Source organism: Sminthopsis crassicaudata, chromosome 3 (genome assembly GCF_048593235.1).
Source record: "Sminthopsis crassicaudata isolate SCR6 chromosome 3, ASM4859323v1, whole genome shotgun sequence".
NCBI classification, from domain to species: Eukaryota; Metazoa; Chordata; class Mammalia; order Dasyuromorphia; family Dasyuridae; genus Sminthopsis; species Sminthopsis crassicaudata.
The window spans coordinates 472,313,897-472,334,951 of NC_133619.1; the positions used below are offsets into that span (position 1 = coordinate 472,313,897).

General features: G+C 32.9%; 1 protein-coding gene and 1 long non-coding RNA gene across 4 annotated transcripts in view; one reads left to right on the plus strand and one right to left on the minus strand.

Moving 5' to 3' along the window:
* STARD13 (StAR related lipid transfer domain containing 13) overlaps window positions 1–21,055 on the plus strand; it is a 683,440-nt gene that overhangs the window by 127,581 nt on the left and 534,804 nt on the right. The window contains 1 exon segment of the mRNA XM_074303504.1: window positions 583–1,440. Within this exon segment, the coding sequence (XP_074159605.1) occupies window positions 703–1,440 (738 nt within the window). The 5' untranslated portion in view covers window positions 583–702.
* LOC141563005 (uncharacterized) overlaps window positions 1–21,055 on the minus strand; it is a 116,823-nt gene that overhangs the window by 62,305 nt on the left and 33,463 nt on the right. The window lies entirely within an intron of this gene.

Here is a 21,055-nt window from a genome sequence, read left to right on the forward strand (position 1 = left end):
TCAGCAGACAATATACTGTTGACAAAGGTTAATATGAAAGATATGATTGGGGGGGAATCATAATTTTCCCACATAAAAAATATAGCTCCAGGGGACCATTGAATTGAAGAATCATCTTAGTCCTGCTGAAACAAGCTACTCTCCAATGTAGCCAAAGTACAGATCAGGACACATCTCATTTCTTGGCTGCATAATACATGTCTATATAAGATACAAAGTAGACATACACCAGTCTGTTTATTAAATACTAATAGAGTGGAATTTTGATAAGAGAATGGAGATTAGGGTTTGTTGTGCCTCTGATGATTTTTGTATGCAGAGAAATATTGCTGAGAAAGGATATCACGTTCATAACCTTGTAGAAATAGGTCAAAGTCAGAAGCTCCATGTCCACATTACAAAGTTAGAATCTAATTCTTGAGACTCATAATTAGTAGTTTTTATCTGATTTAAACTATTCAAATCTGGGCATTGTAACTCATAATTTTATTATAATTAATTTTGAATTACAAATGTTAGCAATGTTACTTTCAAAATCACAATAACCTTAAAATAAACTATATTTATGGTTTTTAATTTCAGAGAAAGAAAGAACTTTTTGGAGATCCAGAATTTCATAATGGTGAGAGGACATAATATGGATAATTACAATTACCAAGTCAACCAGGAATAAATTCTATTCAAGGTGCCAGAATCTAATGGATGAAATTTATTGGAATGGAAACTAAATTTGTTGAAGAGAAGCAGGTACCCTCTTTTTCTGTGCTTGCCAACAATCCAAGGCCATCAAAAAATGCAAAGAATGGAGGATCAGATAGCCACCTTGGAGTGCCTATCATTCCTTGGCAATCTGAATCTCATCCAAAAGATCTTTGCTCTATTCCACAGATACCAAAGCAAAATGAATCGTCCTCAAGATATATTCAGGTGCCCAGCTACCTGGATATTACTAATGAATCTAAAAAACATTTCTTTAGGGATTCACTATATCCTGCTTCAACTACAGCTGAAGATTATCTTTTTCCACTCAGGATACGCCCCTCATTACATCTTTCAAATGAGAAATCTGATGATAAAGTAGAAATTGTTCCTGGAATATATATCATTAAGCAAAAACCCAGCACAATCACTTTTTCCAACAATGAATGTTTAACCCCTGCCATTGACAGTGACCTCCACATCTGTGGAATAATTGATACAGAAATTTCTTCATATGAATCTGTGGAGGAAGTAGAGGAAGGGAATGATGAAGCTTTCCCAGAGCTGCCACTCTTGGAGACATTTTTAAAAGATATTCAAACAAGAGAAATCCCCCATGGCAAACAAGAGGCACTTGGGTTTATGAAGGAAAAACATGCTTTTAATGAAGGTAATTCCTGTAAACATTTGGGGAAAGAACCAAACAAAGAGGAAAACAAAGAAAAAGCAATCAGCAAGATGGTAAGTTGAACTCATACCTCATCATAATGTGATTCTCATAATTATTTAGCTGATAGCTCATGTAAAGTTTTGTTTTGTTTTGATTCATGTCCAGGTTTGAACTTGATGCTATAACACAAGGCGAGAAATGAAAACAGTTTATTAGTCTTTTGCTATTGCATAAAAAATAAAAATGGATAAGTAAATAAACAAAAAGAAAAAAGAATAAAAATGGATGATTAACTTTAAGGTAATTCATTCAAGTCAACCCAAACTTATTAAGGTACCTATAATGACTCAATTAAGTTAAAATGTTTCTTGAATTGAAAGTCAAAGTATTGTATGAAGGAACCATAGCCAAGGTTTTATCTGTTTAATTTATAGAGGATGAAATCAGCTTGATTTCACTATATCCTCAGCATTTTGAGAAGGAATAGGACAATCAAATGGTAGAAGTCTCCAAAGGTTGATGATTAGCAAGCTAGGAAAGATGGAAGATTCAGCTGAGGTAAAGTATACTAGAATCATATTTAGCAAGTCATTTAAGTAGTGGTTGTTGGACTCAAGGTTAACTACAGAAATAAATAGAGTATATAGACTAAGAGATTAAGAAGAGGCCAAGGACCAGACATCACGATGACAAGGAAGAGGAGGCTTATCATGAATCAGAATGGGAAGAGAGAGAAAGGTGCAAGGATTGATAATTGTGGTCAAAGAGTTAAATTGATCTTGGATGGAGTACAGTTCCATGAGTCTCTCCCTTGAACTCTAAACCAACTGCTTCTTGGACTTTTCCACTTAGATGCATTAAAAGCAACTCAAATTCAAAATACCCTAAGCTGAATTTATTATCTCCCTTTAAGTATACCTTTCCTTATAATTTCCCTGTATATATTGATGGCACTTCCAAGCCACACAGGTTCAAAATCTCAGTCATTTTGAACTCTGACTCCTCAACGTATTCAAGTAAAAACAATCAGATGTTAATTTTCTGTCAATTTTATCATGTTTTGTCAACATCCTTCTTATAATACTATTTTTGTTTTCTTAAAAACCAAATGTCAGTATCCTATCAGTCTCTTATTACTATTCAATTGGACTTTTGTGATACCATCCTAATTGGTCTCTATGTCGGCAATTTAACCCCTTTTCTTCTCACAACTGTCAAAGCAATGTTCTTAATATACAGGTCTGATTATATAATTTAATTATTCAAAACCCATCAGGGGTTTCCTGTTTCCCAAGCTACCAGCCCTATAGGATAAAACACAGATTCTTCCTCTTGGTATTCAAGACTCTTTACACTTATCCCCAACCAAAGAGTCAGAAATGACTTTAAATCAACTTAATAACAACAAACCTTTCATTTCATATTACTGCCTTCATGCATTCTACACCCCAACAGAGTATACACCTTACAGATTTTATGCCATCTCCTATTTCCATACATTTTTTTAGGCTGACTCATATGGTTAGAATGAACTTCCCTTTCAATCTTTCTTTGTCTTTAAGAATCATTTCCCATGCTATTTTTATGAAATCTTTCATGATTTTTCGGATTAAAGCATTGTTTTCTTAGATTTTTCTAAAGTATTTTACCTCTCCTTTATCTTTATGCATGCAAGTTTGTGGTTGAAATAAAAAAAATATATATCACGGGATCTTGAGGAGGTTGAAGAATTGTGTAGTAAGGTTTTTAGATAGGTCTTTAACATAAATATTATTATTAACTAACCAGCTCTCAATCATGCTTCAATAGACCCTAGACATTTTGCCATCATGCTGCCTCATGCATATAACTCCCTTCTCCCTTCAATTTTTCATCTTTTGCTCTAGAAATAATCAAATCAATAATACTACTGCTATTAGAAAAGGTATGATAATATTTGGTTCTTCAATTTTAATCATAATTGCTGATTTTCCACTTACTGCATTGTCTTTTCTTGTTAGAACAATAAGCTCCTTAAGGGTAGGAGTTATCTTACCTTTATTTTATATCCTTATTACCTAGCATACTATCTGGCACATAATAAACACAGAAATGCTTACTCATTCATTCATTTGGGTAGCTAGGGAGGCATCCAGACTGAAGGGAATAGTATAAACCAAGGCCAGAGATGGGCATGAATATAGCATGAGATCAGTGAGACTAGTGATCTGACTAGAAAGGAAGGGATTTGTGGAAGAGAAATGGAAGGTAAATTTAGATCACTAACTATGGCCAAACTTGAGATATGGACTAAAAAAAGTGGGGGAGTAGTCTGGATTTGATATGTCCAAAAGTGAGATCTTGGACAAGAGAATAATATTTATTTAACATGTGTGTTCTGAGACTCTAGAAAAATTAGGAGGGTAGTGGAATGTAGAAGGGATAGGGAAGAGTACAGTCAGTTCATTTAGGAATCTATTACAGTGATCAAGGTATAAGGAAATAACCAGAGCAAAAAGAATGTTGACATAGTGGAAAAGAAAGAGTAAATTCAAGAGGTAGTATTATTTTTGAGACAGTTTTTTTTTTTTAATATATTACTTGGGAGCAAATCTTATATGCGACATGAAGGAAAGTAAAAACTAAAAAGATAATTCCAAGATTTCTATTCTAGAAACTGGACAAATAGTTCTATAGAATATTAGAAATGGGAACTGCCTTGGGAGAAAAGATGAATTCTGTGTTGATATGTCAGGTCTGGGATGGTAGCAGGATACCCAAATAAAGATTTCCAGTAAAGTTTTAATTTTCTTATACTTTTGCTGTTATTCAGTCCTTTTTCAGTTGTGTCTCACTCTTCATGACTTCATTTGGGTTTCTTTCTTCTTTTTTTTTTTTTTTTTTTTTGGCAAAAATATTGAAGTAGTTTCCAATTTCCTTCTCTAACTCATTTTACAGGTGAGGAAATTGAGGCAAATGGGTTAAGTGATTATTACTAGGCTGTGAGCTCTTTATCTGGTGATAAAATGATATATAGAATGATGTACATAAATTGTATATAATGTACATAAATAATGTACATAAAAGTCTCTGGAAGGATGTCTCATTCTCCCACTAGTCTATGACTTTTTTCTTATTTATCAATGAGATAATATTTTATATGACAATGTATGAAAACACTTTGCAGTCTTTAAAGCATGATATAAATGTTTTTATTTCCCTCTTCCCATTAGTTCCTAGCATAATACTCTACCCATAGTAGGCACTTAATGAAAATTTGTGGTATTATACAAGACTATGACATTTGTGAATGCTAGGTCCATGTCTTATTTTTCTTTGTATGTCTCACAGCATTTAGCACTATGCCTTATACATAGATACTCAAAAATGTCAAATGAATGAATGAATGAATGAAATCTCTCAATGACTAGTGAATAGCACAAGAAATTTAAAGTCAGCAAGACAAAGATTCAAAACTTGCCTTAAAAACTTAATAGTCATATGAAACTATAAAATGGGGTATAATAAAAGCATTTATTTCACAAAATTTTTGTGATAAACAAGTTTTCACTTGCATATAAAAACCTAAACATCCCATATAGATGTGGATTCTTCTTTTGCATATTACCCTATATTATGAACTTTACTGGAAAAAATTGAAAGGTAGGAAGTAGCCAGATGCTGATTGACTTTAAATTCAAAGAATTTTATATTTGAAATAATTGGAGTTTGTTGGATAGTGGGAGAAGAGAAGGGAGGAGAATTGTTCATGGTCAAACCTACACTTTGGAAAAATGACCTATGCCATTGAGTGGAGACAGAATTGAAAGTTACAAATATGAGACAAAGACAACAATGAGAAGACTATTGTAATAATCCAGAGTAGAGTTGGTGGCCTAGGATGGTGGCAATGTGAGTGGAGAGAAATAGATGCATATAGAATATATCAGTTAAAAGTAGAAAAACCAAAAATTGACAATTCTTGCTTTTGTTGGAAATACTGACATTTACATTTATTACCCTGAATATTAGTTTATTAATTTCCCTACCATGTAGGCAATATGGTATGATGGGAAGAGAGTTGAATTTGAAATCAGAATATCTGGATCCAAAACCTGACTACCATTACTACCAAGATAACCTCAGGCAAAGTTCCTTATGAGACTCAGTTTCCTCATCCCTAAAATGATGCTGTTTTACCATTTGACCTCAAAGAAGATTCCTCACAGTTCTAAATGTGTGATACTTAATATTTTTAAAATGACATTAACATTCTAAATATTGAAGTAATTCTTCCTTTAAGGCACTAACAGAGTGTTGAACTAGTCATTTAATACCTAAGTCACAGAAAGGTAAGGGGAAAGCTTGCATATGTATTATTAATATTCCCCCATCTTCATTCTATAAGTTTTCTATGCCAATGGCCAACTAAACTCAATCTTCATTCAACTAATTAGGAAGTACCTAATTTGCACATAGGGCTGTTCTTAGACTAGTCTATTCCCACTCTGTTAGATTCATAAAACTTATTTCTCTGGAGGGGATAGTGGTTATTAGTAGTCATAAAAATGTATAAGACAGATTTACAGAAACCCTGAATTCCCTGCCTTAACATATCATTAGAATAATTCTGGACAAAAATAAGACTCAAATGTATTTTTCATTCAAACTGCTCTAAATTTGAATTATATGGTTAATAAATCTTTTTTGGAATATAAGTTACCAAATCTCACCAGGGTGAAAGTGAACTTAAATTTAAATTCAGCAAATGATGAGAGACCTTATAAAATATGCCGAATAGACATCTTGCTACATTTATTGCATTCACTATTCACTTTGATTTGTATATTGACTCTTTCTGATTTATCCAATGGCTCTAGAAATTAGTTCTTATTCATATCATGAGCATTGACTGACAGGTAGCAGGGTAGGAAGCAACAGAAAAAAATCTTTCAGTCAGTTCTGAATTAGATCATATTAGAAATAAGTTTGATGGTCCTTCATAGTACTATATTAAGAACAAACAAGCAAATAAAGCTACTCTGCTTTTTCTCTCCCCCAGCTCAGGAATATTCAAGAAAAATTTTGAACTTACCATCTTTATTTAACAAATTGTCCTAACAAATGCAAAACATTTTGGAGAAAATATTGTAAATTACATGTTATACTGATTAGACATATATGAGATAGGCTTTTCCTTCCTTGAAACAGTTAGATAGCCTAGATAATCAGTGGTGGTACCAGATATTCATGTTGGGACTCTCATAGCAGTTGAATGTGATCTCCTTAACATCAGGCTGCTAATTCTCATTTTTGTATTGATTCCCAGTAAACATCAAAATTGAACACTGGGAGATTCCATAGGAAAAATTATTTTAATAAAGGGGTCATGTAGTAGAAACATTAGAGACAATCAAAGCTGACTTTTCTCAGAGTAAGAGTAAGATGGCAAAAGGATTGATGAGTTGAGGGAGTGTTATTTTATTTGCTAAGTATATAAAATATTATTCTTATACAAATACTGTATTCCTCTTCTTTAAAAAATTGAAATGCAAGCCATTCTCCACTTGATAAATGGTCAAAGGATGTGAACAATTTTTAGATAGAGAAATTAAAACCATTTCTAGTCATATGAGAAGATGCTCTAAATCACTATTGATCAAAGAAATGAAAATTAAAACAACTCTGAGATACCACTACTCATCTCTCAGATTGGCTAAGTTGACAGGAAAAGATGATGAACGTTGGAGGGGATGTGGAAAAACTGGGACACTAATACATTGTTGGGGGAATTGTGAATGGATCCAGCCATTCTGGAGAGCAATTTGGAACTATGTTCAAAAAGTTATCAAACTGTGCATACCCTTTGACCCAGCAGTGTTTCTACTGGGCTTATTTCCCAAAGAGATCTTAAAGGAGGGAAAAGGGGCACACCCACAAGATGTTTGTGGCAGCCCTTTTTGTAGTGGCAAGAAACTGAAAACTGAATGGATGCCCATTAGTTGGAGAATGGCTGAATAAGTTATGGTATATGAATGTTATGGAATATTATTGTACTATAAGAAATGACAAGCAGGATGATTTTTAGAGAGCCTGGAGAGACTTAATGAACTAATATTAAGTGAAAAACCAGGAGATCATTGTATATGGCAACAGCAATATTAAAAGATGATCAATTCTGATAGACGTGACTCTTTCCAACAATGAAATGATTGAGGCCAGTTCCAATGATCTTGTGATGAAGAAAGCCATCTACACCCAGAGAGAAGACTGTGGGGACTGAATGGGAATCACCACATAACATTCTCACTTTTTTGTTGCTGTTTGCTTGCATTTTGTTTTCTTATTTATTTTCATTCCTTTTTGATCTGATTTTTCTTATGCAGCAATATAATTGTCTAAATATGTTTACATATATTGGAGTTAACATATATTTTAACATGTATAACATATATTGCATTGCTTGCCATCTAAGGGAGGGAATGGAGGGAAAGGGGAGGGAAATTTGGAACACAAAACTATGCAAGCATATGTTGAAAAATTATCTGTGCATATGTTTTGAAATTAAAAAGCTTTAATAAAAACCAAAATAAATAAAATAAAAAATTCAAATGAAGGAGCAAAATAAATCAAAAGATTGTGATAAGAACTTCATAAAATCTTAAAATAGAAAGTTATTTTCCAATGTCACACACCATATAGAAATTCACTATAAAATATCCTTGATAAGTAGCTATTTGGTAATGTCTACATGAATATTTCCAGTGATAATTCACAACATTACAGTCAACCCATTTAATGTTTAACAGCTCTTTTGAAGGAAAAAACCCTCCTTATTGTGAGTCAAAATCTACTTTCTTGTAATATTAACTAAGTGACCTTAGTTAAATCCATCTAATTTGTTTTCTATACTTCCATTTCTTCATTTGTAAAAGGGAATAGTTGGACAAGATCATTTCTATAGTTCTTTGATTCAATGGTGATTATATGTCTCTACAATTGATGTCTAACCATTGGTTTTCATTTTATCACCAGGGATCTAATGAAAAATCTTTTATTAAATGATTTACTATATACCAAGTTTTGTACTCAAACACAAGGGATAAAAATTGAAAAATGAGATAGTCCCTGCCCTCAAGGAATTCACATTTTGACTAAAGAAAACATCATTTGTAAGATGATTTGGCTTTAGGACAAATGAAAAGTCTATGTGGTCCTTAGGGTATAAAGGGAAGATTTTGGGGAGACATATCAGGCAGATGGTATTCTATATGACAGATTTTTAAATCTAGGAAAATATTTACCCAATGTCTCCAACTCTTCTCTTCTCTAGATTAAAAATCCTCATTTGCTTTAGCTATGTCAAACACAACACAGGGGTGAGATCCTTGTGACCATCCTGGTCATCCTCCTTTGAGTATACTATAATTTATTACACTATAATACAATTTTTCTGAAGAACTGAAGCAAATGTTCCAGATATGATCTGATCAATGTAGGACAGAGTGGTGACTAATCTTCTTTATAGTGATACTTTGTTTCTCTTAATGAATTCTAAAATTTCAATAGAGATTATCTAGCCACAGTCTATCCTTGAAAAGTAGCTCTCCAGTATCTTAAAATAGGAAAAGTCCTCTAGGAAATGAAAGATAGCATCCACGGAGGATTCATACAAGGACAAAGACAAAGAATAACATGATATTAAAAAAATAACATTGCCATCTACACTAACTGAAGGGAGGGTGATGAGATCATATTTACACTGAATTACTAAAGCATAAGATGGCACCACTTTTTATTGGCAGCCACATCTCATTTGACTCCTAGTGAGGTTATAGTAAAGTGAACTCCTAAGGGTTTTTGTAGGAAAAGTTATTCATTCAGTACTCTAACCACATACCTTCAGTTGGCTACCCAAATACCTAGCTACTTTAATATCCATTGGTATGAGGTCCTAGTTGCAATCCTTGATTGCTTCTCTCTTTTTAAAAATTATTATAAGCTTAATCATAACAAACATGAACATTTCACTGTGCTCAGATGGCTAAAAATGAAGATTTCATATGAAATTTCTGTTGGAAAGTTTTTTGATATATATTAAATTTGAACAGAATAGTAATAAAATAAATATGTTTAAGCAGACCAATTTAGCACACCAGTCATGCCTGAAAATGTATCTTATTTATAACTCTCATCTGCTATCTCTAATTACAAGACATTTATTCCTATTCACTTTGACTTGTCAATTTCAGTATACTCCTTAGGCCTACTAAGATCTTTTTGAATTTTGAGTGTTATCTAATGTATTAACTCCCAGTTTTGTGTCATCTGCAGATGTGATCTTGTTGCTACTTAAGTATTTTATTCATATCACTGACAAAAATTCTAAACAAATTCTAAACAAAAACTCAACCCTATAGGTTTCCAACAATGACTCCCTCTTCCCTTTCTAAGATATCAAGCTATTCATTATTTGATTCACTTTTAAGTTTAGTTCCACAATTGACTACCTATATGTCTGATTTTTTGTCCATCCCACATTACTCCTTTGTCCTTGCTAAAATTCAGATACAAAATGTGTAAAGCATTTTCTTTTTTGACCAGTCTTTTACAAAATAAAGTTCATTTGTCCTAAAATTCTTGGTTAATGTAAAATGAGTCTTTGTAATCATTATTTCCCCTTCTAAATCGAATTAAAGTAATCCATTTTAGAATTTTCCTAAAAATCAGAGCTCATTGCACTGTAATTTTTCACAATACATCTTTTTTGGAAAATGGAGACACTTGTCCATCTCCAATCCTCCAGTGTTTTCTCCAGGACCTTTCAAAGTTTAATGACAGCTCTTCATAACCACGTTTATTTAGAAATCTTGCAATGTAATTTGTCTGGTCTTGGATATCTTTTGAAATAATCTATTCATTTCCTGAGAAGGAAAGCAAGCACTATAAAGTCTTGTGATGTGTTATTATTAATCATCCATATATGCCCCAAGAAAATCCTAAATCCTTTTTTTTTTCATTTACAGATTGCTGGGCATTTGACCTTTTAAAAACAAACAATTAAAAAATGCCAATATTAATCTTCACTTCCCTATTGAGGAGGGTTAGTTATTTCAGCAATGGGTAATTCATACTTATGCATCCAATGAAAGCAACATTGTTATGACTATTTGAGGGCATTGCCCAATTGAAGTTTGGGGAGCATATGTAAACACTTTGACATGAATGCAACTTATACAGATACACTCATCTAAAAATTTGATCATCATGCTGAGTCTTTTATCCAAATCATTTATAAAAATATTGAACAAAACAGTACCAAAAACTTAACCCTATAGCTTTCCATCAATGACTCCTCTGCTCTTTCCAGGATAATAAGCTATTCATTATTCAATACTCTAACCACATACTTTCAATTGACTACCCAAATACCTAGCTACTTTAACATCCATGGATATGAGGTCCTAGTTGCTCAAATTTGTAGAAAAGTCATTTATGAATGCCTCCTCTCACTATAATCTCAACATTTTGCCTGGCCTCTACTCAGACATCAGTAAATGTGCAACATGAAAAGAAGATGCCTAATTTCCAGTAACTAGTGACAAAATGACTGTTAAGAAGGTCCCTAAAGCATGAGGGACCATAACAAGAGGGATCATCAATCTTAAAAGTACAAAAAAAAAACCTTTTAACTAAACTAAAACCTAGAAGAAAGACAATGTGCCTAGGAAAAATTTGGATTAATTTAGGTCTTGCTTAGAAGGTCTGGCATAGAAGTCTCAAACAAACTTAGAGCAAACAGTCAGTTAATAAGCAACTATACATTAAATTTGGCAAAGGCTAAATATAATAAGGGGCCTACAAGCCAAGTCAAAATATATGAATGCCTCTATATCAGGAGTTCTTTTTTTTTTTTTTTTTCCCTCTGAGGCTGGGGTTAAGTGACTTGCCCAGGGTCACACAGCTAGGAAGTGTTAAGTGTCTAAGACCAGATTTGAACTCCGGTCCTCCTGAATTCCAGGCTGGTGCTTTATCCACTGCACCACCTAGCTGCCCCCTATATCAGCAGTTCTTAATACTTTTTGTGTTGTGGAATTCTTTGGCAGTCTAGTAAAGTCTACGGATCCCTTCTTAAAATGTTTTTAAATACATAGGATTTCAAATGAAACTAATTAATGTTGAAATACAGTTATCAACATTATAAAAAAAAAAGTTGAACCCCAATTAAGAGCCCTTTCTACATCCATGCTAGAAGTCTAAATAATGCAGCAGGTTGACATCCAAGTGAGAATCGTATTAGAGTTAATATCAATCTTGTCATCTATCTCAGAGACTGAGTGGGAGCAGGATAACCAATGCAATTCTGAGCTTTCAAGTTCCAAACTTAGGAAGGGCAGAAAGAGACCATGAAAAAGGGGAATAATCGTGTATGTGAAAGATAAACACTAAAAAGTGAAAAGCTTCTCTGGGTATATATAGTTCACACTTCTGAAATCCTTATGCAGTTGAAACTAGTCCCTAAAGTATGGAGTGCAGGATTTAGTTGGTCAACAAGCATATGTTGTCTATTATGTGCTATATACAATGATTACTCTTGGGGATACCAAGGAGAACAAAACCTGGTTTTGTTCATGGGCTCTTAATTGGGGTTCAACTTTTTTTATTATGTTGATAAATGTATTTCAACATTAATTAGTTTCATTTGAAATCCTATGTATTTAAAAACATTTTGAGAAGGGATCCGTAGACTTTACTAGACTGCCAAAGAATTCCACAACACAAAAAATATTAAGAACTGCTGATATAGGGGGCAGCTAGGTGGTGCAGTGGATAGAGCACCAGCCCTGAATTCAGGAGGACCCGAGTTCAAATCTGGTCTCAGATACTTAACACTTCCTAGCTGTGTGAGCCTGGGCAAGTCACTTAACCCTAGCCTCAGAGAAAAAAAAACAGGAACCAGGCAAGATGAGTAGTAACTCTGGGAGGCAATAGATAGGGGTGAAAAAGGTGATTCTACCAGCTAGTAATAAAAAGAAAAAAACATGAGATAGTAACATACTGAAAACCTTTGAATGTCACTAAAGGAGTGGAGCTGGATGCTCAGCAGCAATAATTCTTTCCCATTTATATCCTTTGTCTCCTTTCAAAAACCCTTTGAGCTTCATTTTGTCCTTTTATGACTTTTTCCCTTCAGGGCTATCCTTTATGATCATTTGAACTAATGTATTCTCCATTAAAGTCTTCTTTTGATACCTCATAATGATGGGAAGGTGACACCACGTTCTCAAAGGTGATGCCAGTGAAATGTCAGCAATAAGATCTACAAAGCTACAAGCTACAAAGATTTCAAGTACAGGCTCAGAGATAAGACAATATCTACTAAGGAAGATCCTAGCTAAATTCAGAGAGACTCATCAACCAAAGACTGTACACTATAAGATTATTTTTTTTCCTTGGCCACAGTAATACACAAAAAATCATATTCTGAAGTATAAGGGAATTTAAATTTAGATTGATGGAATGCATATCTGAATTAATGGAATCATAGATAGTTGAAAGAATTATCTACATAAAAATGGGTGTGTATGTGGAAGAACATAGGCCTTTACACAGGTTTGAAAATGTAACTTTGACATTTTAATAATCAAGGTTATACGGATGATAGAAACAATCTGCAGAAGGCATTTAAAAGCAAATTGAATTCTTTCTTATAACTGATATGTACTTCAATTTTGCTATCCATGAGAAACAGTTCATCTCTTTCACCAGGGCCATGTTCCATTTGTCACAAGATCTGAAATGACTATATTATGTAAAATTGTGTAATGTAGTTGTCATAAGATTTAATAAATTTGTTTATAAATTCTACTTAGAGCTAGGCTCTGCCATCATTATATCATAAATTATTAAAGTTTGAAAACGTACAAGGACTTTATAGAGAGTCTATATGACAAAAAAAAAATGACAATATCAACCAGGATAATTAGACTGGGCTAGGAATGGGGAAGTTATAAAATTAGACCAGATAGTAATAATGGGAGGCTTAAATTGCTCAGACATAGATCGATGTAATACTGAATCAGAATTAGAAGTAGGTGTACTGAAGAGAACAAATGATTGTTTTCTAAAAGGTAGCTCCAGAAACTCAGAAAAAAAAAAAAAATAGTCAGAGATTATAAACAACCCAATCTCAGAAAAAGAATTTAAACAAAACTAATGAACTGCTAAAGGTAGAACAAAAACCAAACAGAGCTGATCCATCTACTATAGATTTACAAATGAATTTCATTATACAGTTTAAAAGCAATTAATTCCTATGTTATATAAATTATTCTCAATAACAAGAAAGGAAAAGCTCTACCAATTTTTTTTTAATGAGACAAATATGGTACTAATACCAAAACCAGGATAAAACATGTAAATCCACATATAAACAAGTATTACAAATAAAAATTAAAAGAGGAATCTAAAATAAAATTTTAACAAAGAAGCAATAGCTACACATCCAAAATGTTTATATCAGGATTTATTTCAGGAATGCAAAGCTAGGTGAATAGATAGCTATTAATATAACTACTAAAATAAATAATACAAATCACATATCAACAAGAGTAAAAACTTTTCACAAAATACATTGTTGTTTATGTTTAAAAAAATGTCTAAAAGCATAAACATGAAAAGGCCTTTTAGTGATCAAAAGATGGAATTGAGAAAGGTTATTGCTATTTATCTCCTAAAAAACTATTCAACAAACAAACAAAAAATGTGCCAGATGAAGCAATGATCCAAAGGGAATATCATTAAGCTCCTCCATTTAATGTAGGACTTTATAAGAAGATAATCAAAAACCTGTAGGCTTGCTGTTGGGGGCCTTTAGGAGGATCAGAAACCAAAACCAAATAAGGAACAGAGAAAATTACAGAGAATTAAATGGACAATTTTGATTACATGAAATTTAAATTTTTACACAAACTAAACCAATACAGCTAAGAGTAGAAGAGAAACAGATAACTGGAGGGGAAATCTTTGCAGCAATTTTTTCTAGAAAAGTTCTCATTTTAAAAGTTATTATTATTTTATTTATTTAAAACAAATGCAAAAAAAGAAAAAACAAAATAGAAAAAGAAAAAAATTATCATGCACAGCAGAATATCAGGGAGGATTCAAAATATGTAACAATAAATTTCTATTTCAAAAAAGCATATATAAAATTGAAGACATGTTCATTGCTATCTTTTCTTTGCTTCCTTGTAGTTTTTCATTTGTTCTCTGCTGTGTATTTTTTACTTTATTCTTTTTATCCCCCTTTCTTCCTCCTCACAGCCCCTAAGCAGGCTTTAGTTAAGCATGGATATATTTAGGTATACATACATACATACATACATACACACATACGTATATACATCTACATATATATACATAAGCATATACAAATACATATAAAACAATATTAATATGGCTGACATATAATATAGATTCCTTTCTTGATTGTATCTTTTAAGGGGGCAGCTAGGTGGCACAGTGGATAGAGCACCAGCCTTGAATTCTGGAGGATCGGAGTTCAAATCTGGTCTCAGACACTTAACACTTCCTAGCTGTGTGACTCTGGGCAAGTCACTTAACCCCAACCTCAAAAAAAAAAAAAAAAAAAAAAAAGATTGTATCTTTTAAGTTCAATTTTGTTTGAGATCAATGATTACTACCCCTGTTTTTATTCTAATAAATTCTACTCCTGATCATTGTTATGCTTGTATGTCTTTCATTTCTTATCCCTGCTAATTCTTCTATTTCACTTCTACCCATTAACTTGTCTTGCTTCCCCACCACACCTCCCTCCATCACAGATCCCTCCTTATCTTCTCCCCTCCCATTTTCCCTTCCTCTTTATCCCATTTCTATTAATCTACATATCTTATCCCATTCCTGTTAATCTATATACCTATTTCTACTTTATCTTACTCTCTTATCTCTCTACCTTATCTCTCCCCCCCATATTTCTTTACAGATTTTGGAGAGTGCTAAACTCTTCTTTGTGTGTGTGTGTGTGTGTGTGTGTGTGTGTGTGTGTGTGTGTGTGTGTGTGTGTATGTGTATATATATATATATATATATTTTTTTTTTTTTTTCCTTTTTCCTTTTTTTTTTTTTTTTTTTTTTTCTGATGTGAGTAAGTTTAGAACTGGTCCTTCCTTCCCATCTAACTCCACTGGGTTGATTCTTGCTTTCATACCTCATATATATGAGCAAAATTACTATTTTTACTTTTTTCTAGATGGTTTTATTTTTTAGAATCACATTATACTTATATCTGCCACAATCTTTCTTTTGGACTACCCAATTACTTTGTCAATTATAGAAAATTTGACATTTCCACTTATAAAACATAAACAGTTTGTCCTTCCTGAGTTCCTTGAAATTAGTCTTTGATGTTGGCTCTTATATGTTAAATTTTCTATTGAGTTCAGGTTTGTTTGAAACAAAATCCTGAAAATCTAAGAGTTCATTGAATGTCAATTTTTTTTTTCAGTCAGTATTATACTTAATTTTGCTGCATATATTTTCAGTTGGAATCCTAATTCTTTTGATTGTTGATAAATAATATTCTAAGACCTCCAGTCTTTTATTGTAGCTGCTGATAAATCCTGTACAATTCTAATTGTAGTTCCAAGATATTTGAATTTTTTGTTTATTTTTTGTAGAATTTTTTCTTTGATCTGGAGGTTTCAAAATTTAGCAATAATGTTCCTATGATTTTTTAAATTATTATTTCTACTCTCTCTCCTCCTGTTCTATCACTTCAGAATAATTTTTAAAATTATTTTTTGTATAATTATGTCAAGGTTCTTTTTTTGGTCAGCTTTCAGGTAATCCAATTATTCTTATGTTTTCTCTTCTTGATCTGTTCTTCAAATCTGTTATCTTAGGTTTCACATTCTCTTCTATTTTTTCATTCTTTGTATTTTGTTTTGTTATTTCTTGGTCTCTCATGGTCTTCACTGGCTTTCCCTTGTCCCATTTTAATTTTCAGAGTCATTTTCTTCCTTAAGACATATGGATCTCCTTTTCTAATTGGTTGTCTTTCTTTTCATAATTTTCTTGTTTTTCTTGGAAGGTTCTTATTTGTTTAGTTTTTCCTCATACTTTCTCATTTGATTTTTAAAGTCTTTTTTTAAAGGTTTTTCTATGAATTCTTTCTGGACAGGTAACCATTTAATGTTATTCTTTGGGGCAGGAGAGGCTTTGTTTTTTTTTTGTTTTTTTTTTTTTTACTACAGTGTCATTCTCTGATAATTAAGAAGAGCCTTATTCCCTTAGTAAGTTTCTATGGTTAGGTTCTTTCTTCTTTGCTTACTTATTTTTTAAAATAAGAACTTATTAGTGTAACCACCTATAGTCCTGGGGTGGGAGAGATGGTGCCTCTGGCTTTACTTCAGTTTTTTGCTCTGGCCTGGAACCCCAAATCAAGAACTTTACCTCCTATAAGTGCCCATAGCATCAGCTATTCTGCCCCACTGAAGAGGCACTCACAGAGTGTACTGGTTCTTTCACTCTGGCAATCCTTATCTGCAAAGGTTTCTTCAATCTTCCTGGACTCAGATCCCTAATTCCATGGTAATTAAAAATTAGAAATAAGAATCCAGGAAAAACTACCTGTGGCTCTGACTGAGGCTAACTATGAACACTGGCAGTCCCAGCTAGGCGCAGGGCTCCCTGTTTCAACAGAGCTGGCTTGGAAGTGTTTATATTTCAAACCCATTAAATCTCCGTTGCTCTGAGATCTTTCTTCAGTTTCTCTGGTTGGTCTCAGGAAGATCTGCCCCTAAGTTTTACTTGTTTTTTCACCAGTTTATTTGTCCCTGATTTACAATTTTTGTTTTTGCTTGGGGAGGGGGGGAATCTGGAGTGCCTGGAATTTTTCTGACTACTCAACCATTTTTCTCAAAAATCTTCCCAAAAGTTCTCATTTTCAGTATACATAATTGATTTAAATTCATAATTATAAAGGTCATTATCCAAATTGACAAATGATCATTGGACATAAACAGGCAGTCCTCAAAGAAAGGACACTTAAGTTTCTCAATAAGCATAGGGGAAAAAAATTGCAAAACCACAAATAGGAAAAAAAGTGGAAAAGAAAGAAGCATTTATTTAGAGTGTATGATGTACCAGGAAACTGTGCTAGTAAGCACTTTTTCATAAACATTATCTCATTTAATTCTTTTAACAACCCTATGAGGGAGATGCTGTTATTATCCTCATTTTACATTTGAAGAAATAGCCATAAACAGAGGTTAACTGTTACTTTGGGATAAAAGTTTAATACTGCTATTGCCGATTCAAAGGATATTCACAATCTGAACCTTTGAGTTGCTTTACTTTGCATTTGTCTATTAGACAATAAGTGTTACGGTGGATAGAGTACAGTTGGAATCAGGAAGATAAGTTCAAATGCAGCCTCAGATAATTATAAATTGTATTGATATGCCACAGTTCCCTTTTATTGTCCTGGCTCAGTTTCCCTAATTGTCCTGCCTCAGTTTCCCTAAATTGTTCTGCCTCAGTTCCCCTTGGTTGCAACCTCCCTTTTCTGCTCATTAGAGCTGAAATAATTAGGGCTATAATTAGGACATCTGGCATTCCAAAAGATTAAACTCCAGATGTCGTATCTCAGATACCTAATTGGTATCTCTAAGTTTCAGACTTCCTGTCTCTAGCTGGACATCTCCTTAACTCCCAGTTAGTTAGAATTTATGGTCCTATCCTCAATCTGTCAGAACCAGATTGATGGTCCCTGCCTGGAGATTCCCGCTCACCAGAGTTTGGACTCCAATTTCCCTCCCTCCCAATTGTCTCCTCCCTCCCCCCTATTTAGATATCTGAGCTTAGAGCTATTATACATATATATATATGTGTGTGTGTGTGTGTGTGTGTGTGTGTGTGTGTGTGTGTGTGTGTGTGTATGTGTATCATTGAAAACTCACATTCACTGCTGGATGCTTAGATTTTTAATGTAAAAAATGTTTTCCCAGTTTATTGCTTCTCTTCTAATCTTGTTTGCATTAGTTTTGTTTCTACAAAAACTTTTTAACTTAATATAATCAAAATTATCTATTTTGTACGAGCTCCAGTTTTACTTTGGTCACAAATTCCTACCTTTTTCACAGACCTAAGAGGTAAACTATCCTGTGTTCTAATTTGCTTATAATATCATTCTTTATGTCTAAACCATGAACTGATTTCAACCTTATCTTGGTGTATGGTGGTAGGTGTAGGTCAATGCCTAGTTTCTGCCATACAAATTTCCAATTTTCCCAGCAGTTTTTGTCAAATTGTGAGTTCTTATCCCAAAAGCTGGGGTCTTTGGATTTGTCAAACACTGGATTACTATATTCAGTCATTGACTATTTGTCCTGTGAACCTAACCTATTGCATTGATCAACTACTCTATTTCAATGCTTTGTTAGGTCTGTTTGACTTTATTCTCTAAATTTAGTCATCAAATGGTTTTGAGGACTGATGATTCATAATATAGTTTTAAGTCTGGCACAGCTAGGCCACCTTCAATGGAATTTTTTTTTTCATTAGTTCCCTTGAAATTCTTGATCTTTTGTTCTTCTAGATTAACTTTGCTATTTTTTCTAGATTTGTAAAATGATTTCTTGGGAGTTTGATTAGTATAGCATTAAATAAGTAGATTAATTAAGATAGTATTGTCTTTTTTATTATATTTATTCGGCCTACCCATGAGCACTTGATATTTTTCCAATTGATTAGATCTGATTTTATTTGTGTGAAAGTATTTTGTAGTTGTGTTCATATAGTTCCTGACTTTCCCTTGGCAGATAGACTCCCAAATATTTTAAATTATCCATAGTTAATTTAAATGGAACTTCTCTTTGTATCTCTTGCTATTTGGAATTTGTTGGTAATAAATAAAAATGTTGATGATTTATGTGGATTTATTTTGTATCCTGCAACTGTGCTAAAGTTGTATATTGCTTCTAGTAGCTTGATTTTATAGGGTTGTCTAAGTTACCATCATATCATCTGTAAAGAGTAATAATTTGGTTTCCTCATTACCTACTCTAATTCCTTTCATTTTTTTTTCTTCTCATTGCCAAAGCTTACATTTCTAACAAAATATTGAATAATAATGTTGCTAGTGGGCAACTTCAACAAGAGACTTCTTAATTCTTCACTTTTTTTCATCCAAGTAGTATATTGAATTGCTGATATTTTTTCCTGGGACAATCTTCCTTCTGGCTTTTGATTCATACAGCCTGTTATTTTCTATGATGTTTTCTGCACATGAGTAAAAAAAAAAAAAATAATAAGGTGATAATATACAGCCTTATCTTATTTCTTTTCCAATCTTAAACCAATCAGTCATTTAGTTCTAACTGTTGCTAGATGATCTACATTTATACACACTTATCAGGAGACAAATAAAATGATCTAACACTTCCATCTCTTTGAGGACTTGCCACTATGTGATTTACACAGTTCAAAACTTTATTGTGGTTAATGAAGCAAAAGTAGATGTTTTTCTAGAACTCCTTTGTTTTCTCCATAATGTTGGCAATTTTATATCTAATTCCTCTGCCTTTTCAAAAAAAATCTGCTCTTCTAATAATTCTTGATTCATATATCTTAAGCATAATTTTACTGGAATGTGAAATTAGCACAATTTTTTGGTGATATGAAAATTCCTCTTTTTTAAGACTGAGGTATAAATTAATCTCTTCTAATTCAGTGACCACTACTGAGTTTTCCAAATCTGCTGGTTATATTGAGTATAGCATTTGAACAGCATCATCTTTTAGGCTTTTGAATAGCTTAGCTGGCATCCCCTCCCCTCCATTAGGCTTATGGTTGTCAATGCTTTGTTAGGCCTAGTTTATTCTCCAAGTTGTCTAGCTCTAAATAACCACACCATTATGGTTACCAGTGATGTTAAGATTTTTTTTTTGCATAGTTCTTTCATGTATTTTTGCCATTCTTCTTAATTTTTTCTGCTTCTGTAAAATCCCTACAATTTTTTAATATGTCCATTTTTTAAAATAAAACATTTCCTTGATATCTCTAATTTTCTTGAAAAGAGATCCTCTCTCTCCCATTCTATTATTTTCTTCTATTTCTTTGCATTGATTATTTAAGAAAACCTTATCTTTCCTTCAGTTGGGTATATCGTTTGCTTTCTTCCTTATCTTCTGCTTTTCTTTTTTCCTCAGCTATTTGTAAAGAACCATGAGAGAGATACTTTGCTTTCTTATGCTTCTTTTTCTTTTGAATGTTTTTAGTTGCTACCTCCTGCATAATATTGTGAACCTCTTTTCATACTTTTATATAGCATCCTATAAATAATAGATTTCTTTGGACTTTGCTAGAAGACCCATCCTATTTAACATTTTTATAAGTGATATGGAAGAGCAACATATTCAAATGTGATATCCAGGTTTGAGGTCTCTCTTGCTTTGTTGTACTTTTAGAGAATTTGGCATTAATATAAAGAATAACTTTTCTTGAGATTTCTTCTTTGGTTGGTTTTCAGGATAGCTACAATTTTTCATTCTTCATCTTTCTTAACATCTCTGCAGTCTTTGACATAGTTGATCAAGCTCTTCTTGATACTCTCCTCTCTCTAGGTTTCCTTGACACTGTTGCATCCCAGTTCTTCTACTTGTGAGACTTCTCAGTTTCCTTTGT